Genomic DNA, 9,901 nt, shown 5'->3' on the forward strand with positions numbered 1-9,901 from the left:
CGACTATTCTGGCAGCAAAATGATGTCATGAGACGTTCCGTGACATCAGCAGACGAAAATGCTTGATCAAGACATTTACTAAATAGCGAAATTGTGTTGTCTAAAGCAGTCTTTAACATTCTAAAACAAGTCAGTGGCTAGAAGTGAGCTTATTTCATTATATCTGACGCTTGCCTGAATATCTTTGAATGTGGTGCATTCCCTTAAATTTTACTTTGGTGTGGCGTATCATCACCCACGCGACGAACGTCTACTTAACTCAAGGGAAACATATTCATACCTGCGATATTTCTGTTGGGGAACAAAGGTAAAACCTTAAGTTCTCAACCCCGGTAAAATGAAGCATTACACCATGTCGTTTCATAGAAAGGAGCGAAAGGCACACACACACACACACACACATACACACACACACCACACACACACACACACACACACACACACACACACACACACACACACACACACACACACACACACACCACACACACACCACACACACACACACACACACACACACACACACACACACACACACACCCCAAACACACCACACACACACCACACACACACACACACACACACACACACACAACAACACACCACACACACACACACTAATATATTGTATATATTTTTTCATATATATATATATATATAATATATATATATATATTTATATATCCTGCGGACGTCGAGCGGGCTCTTTATCTTCTAGCCTTACATCCGTGATGATGTTTTATCCTGCCCAATGCTGATCAAAAGGCATAGTTGCCGGCTTCACATCCATTGTCAAGTCCGCTACTGCATCAAACAGGCGATGACTGCTCTCCTGAGCATGCAATAGTTTGATTCACAAGTACGCCCACTAGAACAGTATAAATTCGCGTGGGAAGAATTTGGAGTCCAAATCACATATTTTGTGTGATCCTATAAGAATTCTGTTGAACGTGGACATTGCTTTCTGTCTGTCTACATAGATAAGACAGTAATAACAGCCTTATACCCCGGAGAGAAAACAGGAGAATGGAGATGTAGTCGGGTTGATATTTCGGCAACACGCATTTATAGAAATAATAGCAGACGTTACTTTCTTTTCTTCTTATATTGTTTCAATAAAGGTATGTTGCCGAAATATCAACCCGTCTCCATCTCCATTCTCCTGGTTTTTCTCTGAGAACAACGCTATTACTACTGTCTTTTCTAGGTGAATAACGTTCCTCACAAATGCACTGCATAACTAACGTAATTTTGTCCGTTTCAGTATTCTTGTGTAATCAGCCGTCTTTTAACATATTCTCTGTAGGTGTGTAGGTGCCGTTTAACACGCTCTTGGGCGGGGGTAAATTTGACCCCTCCCCCCCCCCCTGGAGGTTTTACGGGATGGTTTTCGAGCGTAGCAGCGCCAAGCTTTGCATGGTTCTGGGTAATTGAATAGCGGATCATTTGATACCCAAAACATAGATATACCTTGCAAGCATGTTGGCAAACGACAGGCCAAAGTCAGGTCAAGGATTCAGCAAAGTTTGTTTTTGGGAAATGGTTTTAATCTGATTGCCACAAACGGAATTTTGGCGAAGCCATACACCTCTGTGATGCTTTTTTAGAGGCAACACAACGATTGAATCAGTGAATTCCATTCAGTAAATTCCATAGGGTCAAGTAGAAATGTCAGACCAAGGTCAAAACCAATATGTATTATTACTGTAAGGCTTGCTGCGTGAGGCGGTTCTTGTGCTTATCTTGAATTCATTGATAGGAGAAACCGCATTATACATCTTCCATGGACTTGTGAAAGGTCAGAAAACATCATTGACCTAAAATGAACCTGGTCAACATTTGTTCTAGAGGACATAATGCTTAGCGCGATCTTTGTCGCTTATTCAAATGCAAAACTCAAATCAATCTTGTATTATTTTTGTCACCATGACCTTTGAAATGTCAAACAAGGTCACTAGCCTTAAATGAGCATGAGACTTTTTGCTGAGAGCATGTGTCTAGGTTTTGGGGGCACTTTGGAGACCAGTCTGGAGTTCGAATTTGTTTGACCTAATTTAACCCGAAGATCACGAACCAGGAACTCCAAACGTTGACCTAAATGAGTTCACGCACAGGCCAATACATCCTGCGAATTCTCGCCTCTAGATCTCTTGGTTCTTGAGATCTCAGCGGCGTTAAACTGACCACTTCCCGAGCGAAGCGTGTCCAACCGGCCAGCCGGGCGCGTGCCAAGCTAACATGGTAACAGTCGCCTACAACTTCTGCAGGAGAGGAGCAGTGGATCACTCCAAGAGCCCCAAGCCATCAATGAAAGCTTCATTAGCGTGATTAAGTCACCTGTCCTCCTGAAGCGGGCGTTCATCCTGGCTTTTCAGTGGTAAGCACCGACACACTGAGAGAACCCCGCTTTTCGCTTGTTCAGATCACCGCACTCGCGGTGACTGCTCGGGCTGTTCTGTGTGACGTCATAATGGAAACCCAATTCCTGAGTGAATGGCATAGTGTTACCACCTGGTTCTGGACGCCATCAGCACCACGTCACGGAGTTACGCGTCTGTGTGGTCGCGTCGACGATGGGCTGCATAACTGTGCCTGCGGACAAGCTGCTCTCGACGTCACGTGCGGACCCCGGTCCAAGGCCGTTCTCACCTGACGCCTCGAAGCTGTTGCCAGGCTGGTGGTGGCGATGGTCTACTACGGCATCAGCATGGTGTCCACTGACCTGGGAGGGGACGTTTACACCAACTTCATCCTCACGATGCTGATTGAAATACCGTCGTACGTGTTCTGCGCACTCACCCTTAATCCGTAAGTGCCTTGTCGCAGTTTTAGGGCAACTCTTCCTGTGCAACGTCGTAAGCTTCACATCAGAGATGAAGTTGAGAAACGTTACGACAGAAGCATGCCTCCATCAGAAGCAATGAAGTGTCGACCACGCGTGCATGGTTCTATGTGCCTATTTGTGAGCTGTTTTCACAAGCTGGGAAGTGCGCCGATCCGTTAATTTTCCGTCCCTTACGGGAAGGCTCCATACCGGTCACGTCCGCTGGGTAAACAGTATACAGAGAGGAGGGATGCGACAACCGCGGTACACACGTGTTTATAATACGGCTTGGCTGGACCATTTCAGACTCGGTCGAAAGCTGGTGATAGGTGGTGCCTTCCTGCTAAGCGGACTGGGCACCATCTGCGCAGGACTCGTGCCGGCCAACGGTGAGTCATGCGCCGGCTCGTTGTCAACACTGAGTCATGCGCAGCGTGCTCCCCGGACAAGGTGCGGCATGTGCCGACAAGAGGAATTATGTGTTGGGCATGTTTCTCCCAAGCTGTGTGCAGGTCATTCCTCCCAACGGCGATCTTTGAGCCAGGGCTGCTTGCGTGGCGATGGCTCTAGTAACAAACTGTTTCTTTCTGGCGATGATTCCTTCGTCTTGAATATGCTGCTGAAATAACGCCATAATGCTGACTGATGCATTAGAATATTTTCCCCCCAACGGCGACTCATCTCAGCAGTGGGGGAGGGGACTGAACGAGACTAAAGACTGAGTTTTGCCATTTGGGAGAAAGGTGCCATCCCAGTCGCATCCGCCATCCGCCACCTCTTTGATTGAGTGAACGAGTCCCTGCAATGCTGCTGTACGGTCAAATGTTGCAATGCATGTTTCAAGGTCGCATCGTCAAATGGAGACGGTAAATCCAAACGAGTCAAATACGGGAAAACCGGGAGATCAAACAAATCACACGCGCGCGGCTGTCTTCTCGGCCAGTTCAAGCGCACCATGCGTGCCTACCCCGACACAACAGACCTTCAGTTGATCAGTTGTTGGTCGTCTAAATATCGGTTTACATTGGACGCCACGCGTTGGTAGCTTGCAATTGAGACGAGCGGGTGCTGTCTGTCAGCTCTCGAGAGCGGGTTACATATCTCATCTCGGGTCCAATTCAGAACTGGAGTGGCTGACGACGACCTTGGCGCTGCTGGGCAAGTTCGGCGCGGCGTCAGCGTTCTCGCTCCTGTTCCTGTACACGGCGGAGCTGTGCCCAAGCGGAATGCGTGTGATGGGCGTGGGCATGGCCTCAGCCTGCTCAAGAATCGGCTCCGTGCTCGCACCGGTCATCGCCGATCTGGTAACTACAGAAGCTGCGCGTTCAGCAGCCAAGGTGACGAAGTTCGCTCATAATAACGCTGATGTTGCGAACATGTAGCACACTGTCTGGCTGTACAACGTTGTCGACTCTGCGAGGCGACTGGAGGTGGTTTTCCTTCTATGCCATCGTCATCTTTGGAATGGTTGTCACTGGCATACTGTATCAAGTTATCCCCGCGACTTCTCTCGCGGTGGAAGCTGGCGTGTAGCCCGTCGCCATGCCAGGCAAACTGCTGTGGACTCGTAGTTATCGGTTCTTTCGGCGCGCGTTGCGGCCACACTCTGCCAGCACCCGTCACGACACGACACGGGCAGCCGGGTAGAGCTGTCGTTTCCCCGCCCGCCGTTCGCCCGGCGGCGGCCAGAAGGAGACACGCCTCAAGCCCGTGAGGCGGCCGGCAGGACCCACTTGCTCGCGCCCGCCGAATGGCGAGGGCACGGCTGTGTAGCCTGACCTGCCCTGACCTGACCTGGGTGGCCAGGGCGACGACACGGCCACGCTGCCGCTCTGCATTTTCGGGGTGTGCGGCCTGCTGGCGGGCGGCATGACGGCCTTCCTGCCGGAGACGAGTGGACGCGACCTGCCCACCACGGTCGCCGAGGCGGCTGACTTCGGACGGTGGGTGCTCCGCAGGGTAGGGGTGTGGGGCACGTGGAACGAGCTGCCTGGACAAGCACGCCGTGCCTTTGGGATGGAAACTACCCATTTCGGTGCCAAGGCTCGAAACTCATATCTAAAGATCGTAAAAAATCGGCCTTTATGTCTACAACGTCAGGCGTTCATGGAATGGAATTTATATCATAGAACTAATGTGGATGTTACTACGTGCAAAGTCTTAGATGCACGCGGACTTTTTAATATCAAGCCGGAGTGTTCTTGAATTTGATGGTAACTTTAAAATAACTTAATCCCCTCTCGCTTCGATCGCTTCTCCTCCCTCCTCGCCTTTAGGTTATCAAGCATTGCCCAATCCACAAACTAGCGTGCTAAAGCAACAGTTGGAGATCATAGTGGTAGCACTGTCGGTAATGTACAAGTTATACGATTAATTTTAAAGCGATCCATACGGTTGAATTTTGAAGTTAAGTCGGACCGGGCCATATCACGTTCATGCCGTCTACAGGAACCATGTCCTGCAGATACCATTTAAACGGAGTAAGATAGCGACTGTGCTTGAAGATTACACTGTCTTGGATGACAGATGGGGGAGGGAAGGGGTGACCGAATGTCACACACACACACACACACACACACACACACACACACACACACACACACACACCACACACACACACACACACACACACACACACACACACACCACACACACACACACACACACACACACACACACACACACACACACACACACACACACACACACACACACACACACACACACACACACACACACACACACACACACACACACACACACACACATAGGTATCGGACCTCTGATGAGTCCCATGAGTCAATGATCGCTATCATCAATATTTTACCCGTGGCCACGATGATGCGAGCAACAGGAAGACATTTCAGTCCAACAAGGAATGTGGCGGCAGGAGGGGCACAATCAGGGTCTTAGTGTATGTGGGGGGGGGGGGGGGCGCGGGGATCAGTGTTGACGAAGACCACCTGTTGGTAAAAAAGCCTCCCACAAGGAATCGCCGGATTCGGCCTACTTGAATTTGAGGAGATCGATTTTCCTGGTCTCATTCTTGTTTGGTTCCGTCTTTAACTGACGCAGAAGCCAGAAGTAACCGGAGAATGCGATTCTGTTTGCATTTTGGAAGTCCGACTGAAGTTTTGAAGTTTGAAGCATTTTGAAGTTTGAAGACTGAATTAACCAGACATTATATGTCTGCATGGGGTAATTTCCGGTGCATTCATTTTACAATGATTCATTGTCCTCCCTCTACACTGACATCAATCAGGTTTTTCCAGACTTTGTCGGGGCCCAGCAGAGTAAATGCAAACCCTGTGAAATGAACATCGATTGTAGATCGAAATGGAAACCAAAATTTGCATGATGTGGCTTACCGGTGTCGTTTGTCCAGACATGTTCATGCGTTCCTTATAACGGATAGGTAAAGCCACTATACTATAAAGTTTTGAGCACACACACTCGCAAGTCTTGAAGCAATAACCCAGACGTCCGCTGTTGCAGTCTCCGCAGGCCGCGCGGCCTGAGCCTGGCGACTAGCACTAAGCGGCTGCCAAGAGGCGGACAAAAATGATGACGCATCTGAAAGGAGTACCTTGGAACACCGTAGGACATCTGTTCGTACCCTAAGATTATTTCCCCTGACGTTAGATGAGTGCCCCATACATTTGTCCCCTCCTTGAAGGCCCTCTGGCCAAGGCAGACGCGGAGGGGTGCGAACCTTCCGGGACCCTCGTAAGGCACTGTAGTTCCGTGACCAACACGGGGCCACTCGTTGTTTCAGGGACCCAACCAATGCGGATCGGGGTCCCCGGTCTTGTCCCTGCTTGGGAAATGGGTCCAGAGGGCTCAGACCGGCACGGAGCCGACTGTTTGATTTTGGTGATATCTGGCTGAAATAGAGGCTCACACAGTCCAGGGTTCTCGATCGGTGTGTGACGCCTTTTGTCTGACATTTGAGATTCCGGCTCTGCGAGCCAGGGTCCTTATTGTGACCTACAGCTAGCCCTTCGAGCTTTGCCCCCCCCCCAACCGAGGGACCTTTCGTGCCCATCCTCGGGCCCCCTCGGACACTGCTCCTGGCCATCTAAGGACCCCTTGCCACGACGGGGTCCTCTGTCAGGAAAGGTGGATTCCGAACGGACACAGGTGGCTGCTCATTGACCCAGGAACCCTGAGTCAATGGGGCTTCAGTGCCACCCGGCCAGCTTGTGAAATCCGTGGGCCCTTCGAGCCTCTCGAAACCAAAGAGAAAGGGACTGCCCCCTTCACCCCCGCACGTGCTTTTGATTGTGGGCTCCAAAAGTTGTAATGCGCCTGGAAACGAGCTTGGGAGAAGGTGACAGAGACAAGCGAACTCACTTAGTAGTGATGCAACCTTGGTACTTAACGGTGATACAAGGTAAGGCGACACGTTTTAAGACAACTGCTCATGATTTCAAGGCAGCAAAGTGCGCTTAACAACCTTCTTGTTCAGCCATGCATTGGACATGCAGACAGTGTGCGTTGCCATGACAGGAAGTTGCAGCAAAATCTGTTATGAAATCTGAATCATGATTTCGCATGAGCCTTATGCTGAGGTGCTCTCAGCTTGAATGCATAAACATCAATATTAGGCTTTCCAATGATATTCAGGCGGTTCTACGTCGATAGCTTGATAGGTAAAATTAACATGACTGAAAGAAATAGGTCAAGCATTTCTCAGTTCTTCTGTCGTTTCACGGCATTCTTTGCCGGCTCTGCTCTTTGATGCGACTGATTTCGATACAAATGTAAATCGCACACATACCGATACAGATACAGATAGGTCTAATTTGTATGCAAATATAAATCGCAACTTGATAACCCCTCAAAAAACAGCAATGAAATGGTTAATGGTAGGTGTTCGCGGAAATCGATTTATGTTACGAAGATCACTTATCCTAATATCACCAGCGGGGGGTATGGTGCCAGCGGCAGACATGTGGTCTCTTTCTGAGGTACACTTTCGGTTAGAATGAATATTGGAAATTTGCCTACCAGGTGGAGTGTCTGTAACTCAATTTGCCGCAGTAATGAAAATAATGTGCTTCAAGTCATTTTTCATCTTGTTTAGAGGGAAAGTAGTTTTCAGTAGGTTTTTGCCAAAAGTAAGTCTTGAAAAGTATTTGTATTCTCAAGTGTTAGTATTGAAATATAAGTTTTACAAAGTAAAAATATATTAAAAGTATTTGTGTTCTAGCCCCATGATACGTAAAAAGTCTGTTGCAGTGACAGGCAACTTGTACTGAGCGATGAAGAACATCCCCGCCCTGGCGCCCTGCGGAGCCGCAATGCACGTAAAACGGTTGCCTTCTCGCCACCAAGCGCTGGACACTTGGGGAAGGGGGGATGTCGAGATATGGTAGAGTGCAGTATGATTTGTGTTCCGCTATGTGACCGTGACTTTTTAACACTGTTCGCACTGTGAAGAGAGGGCCCGGCCACTCACTCCCGCCGGTCAGCACCTGCACCTGATGCATAACCATGCGCTCCCAGCACTCGAAAGCCCAACTAACCAGTCCACCGACCGGGCGACGGCTGCCGTACACGGCGACCGGTGTCGTGACGCTGCTCGCACCGCGCCGCCGCAGCGACCAGGCGTGGCTGCCGATCCCGTGTCTGGTGGCCCGGCGACGCCGACGGCGGTCTTCCCTGACCGGTCACGACGGGTCGATGGAGGGACACCAGGCGCCGGCCGCCGCAGGAGACGCCGCCGGATGCAGCCAGCCGCCGCTCGCGATGATACGCCAAGTATTGTTCAGTGTTGTGTCAATGAGATCATCTGGTCATGCCGTTTAAGCGATGCCGCCCGTGCTGTGGGCTTTGATATGCTGATGAGAAGCGTTTACGAGGTAGAGAATCGGTGTGATTGGCGACGAGATGAAGTGCGCGTTCTTTTGCGTGGAGCCCCACTGAGGTACCAGCAGCGTCGAGTGGTTCTTGTAAGCATTTGTGATGTGTTCGAAAAAGAGAGAGAGGGAGGGGAATTGGGAGAGAGAGAGAGAGAGAGAGAGAGAGGGGGGGGAGAGAGAGAGAGAGTGAGAGAGAGAGAGAGGGCTGGGCGGGGGGGGGGGGGGGGGGGTGAGAGGGATACATATTGATTGTTCTTTGCCATCTTCGAGGAAACGAAACAAAGTTTCTTTAAAAAATTGGGTACCTCACTGCTCTGAAATGATCCGAGACCTCTAATCAATGCATGCACGTAAAGAGTCTGAATGCACAATACTTCTATAATTCCATGCTATGGTTAAGAAAACGGCTCAGAAAATGCACTGAAAACACGAGAGGAGGTGACAAGAAATCCTGGCCAACAGCTGTCAAACGTTAATTGTTGTTGCATCCCGATGTAAATAAACATGGCTTTAGGAAGACATCGTTGGGTGACAAAATGCTGGATTGTTGTGCACTGTTGGTGAGAATATCTCAATTCATCATGCTGTGGAGCGCACCTCCAAAGCTGACAAAATGCTGGCCGAAAAATTGTCTTTCCAATTTTTAAAGGTAATCCTTTGTTTCATCCACATCACGTCATTGCTAAAAAACATGGCCAAGCCCTCAGGGCTTACTTAGCCGGGGGGGGGGGGGGGAGGGGGTGATGAGTTAACTGGGGAAGGGGTGATTACTTCTACTGATCATCATATCGTCCTCCAGTAAACCGCGAATTCCCCTGCCCCCTCCATCGCCAGTGAACACCTTGATTTGACGGCAGCTCACACCCGGTCAAGTCTGTGCTCAGGCAGGGATCGGAGAAGCCATGAGTGCGGACAAAGATAGAGTCGCGGAGTATGCATGCATTCTGCAGGCGGCCAAACAACTTAAGGTGCGGCAGGTGCCCGTGAACAAGAAAGGTAAATAGGAGAAAGGCAAAAGTGAGTGAGCAGCCGCTTTTGAAGCGCCAGACAGGTCAGCTTGGACAGACCGGCCCGTAAAGTTTGTTGTGCACCTAAAATTACATCGCCTGCTCCCGAGTTGACTTTTTTATGTCCACGTCTGTCAGCTGGAAATTGATTGGCGACGATTTGGCAGATTTTTAGAGACCTAAGATCGAATTTGCTTGACGATAGA

General features: G+C 49.8%; 1 protein-coding gene across 1 annotated transcript; it reads left to right on the plus strand.

Annotated features, from left to right (window-relative positions):
- Positions 1 to 3,249: 3,249 nt before the first annotated feature.
- LOC119095510 (solute carrier family 22 member 21) lies at positions 3,250 to 8,505 on the plus strand (the record flags this gene model as incomplete). The annotated part of the gene is made up of 4 exons (XM_037218360.1): positions 3,250 to 3,274; positions 3,947 to 4,128; positions 4,631 to 4,767; positions 8,428 to 8,505. Coding segments are annotated over exons 1-4 (422 nt in total), but the record flags the coding sequence as incomplete, so codon positions are not given.
- Positions 8,506 to 9,901: the final 1,396 nt, after the last annotated feature.

The sequence above is a fragment of the Pollicipes pollicipes genome, unplaced genomic scaffold (genome assembly GCF_011947565.3).
Source record: "Pollicipes pollicipes isolate AB1234 unplaced genomic scaffold, Ppol_2.1 Scaffold_1640;HRSCAF=1925_pilon_pilon_pilon, whole genome shotgun sequence".
Lineage (NCBI taxonomy): Eukaryota > Metazoa > Arthropoda > Thecostraca > Pollicipedomorpha > Pollicipedidae > Pollicipes > Pollicipes pollicipes.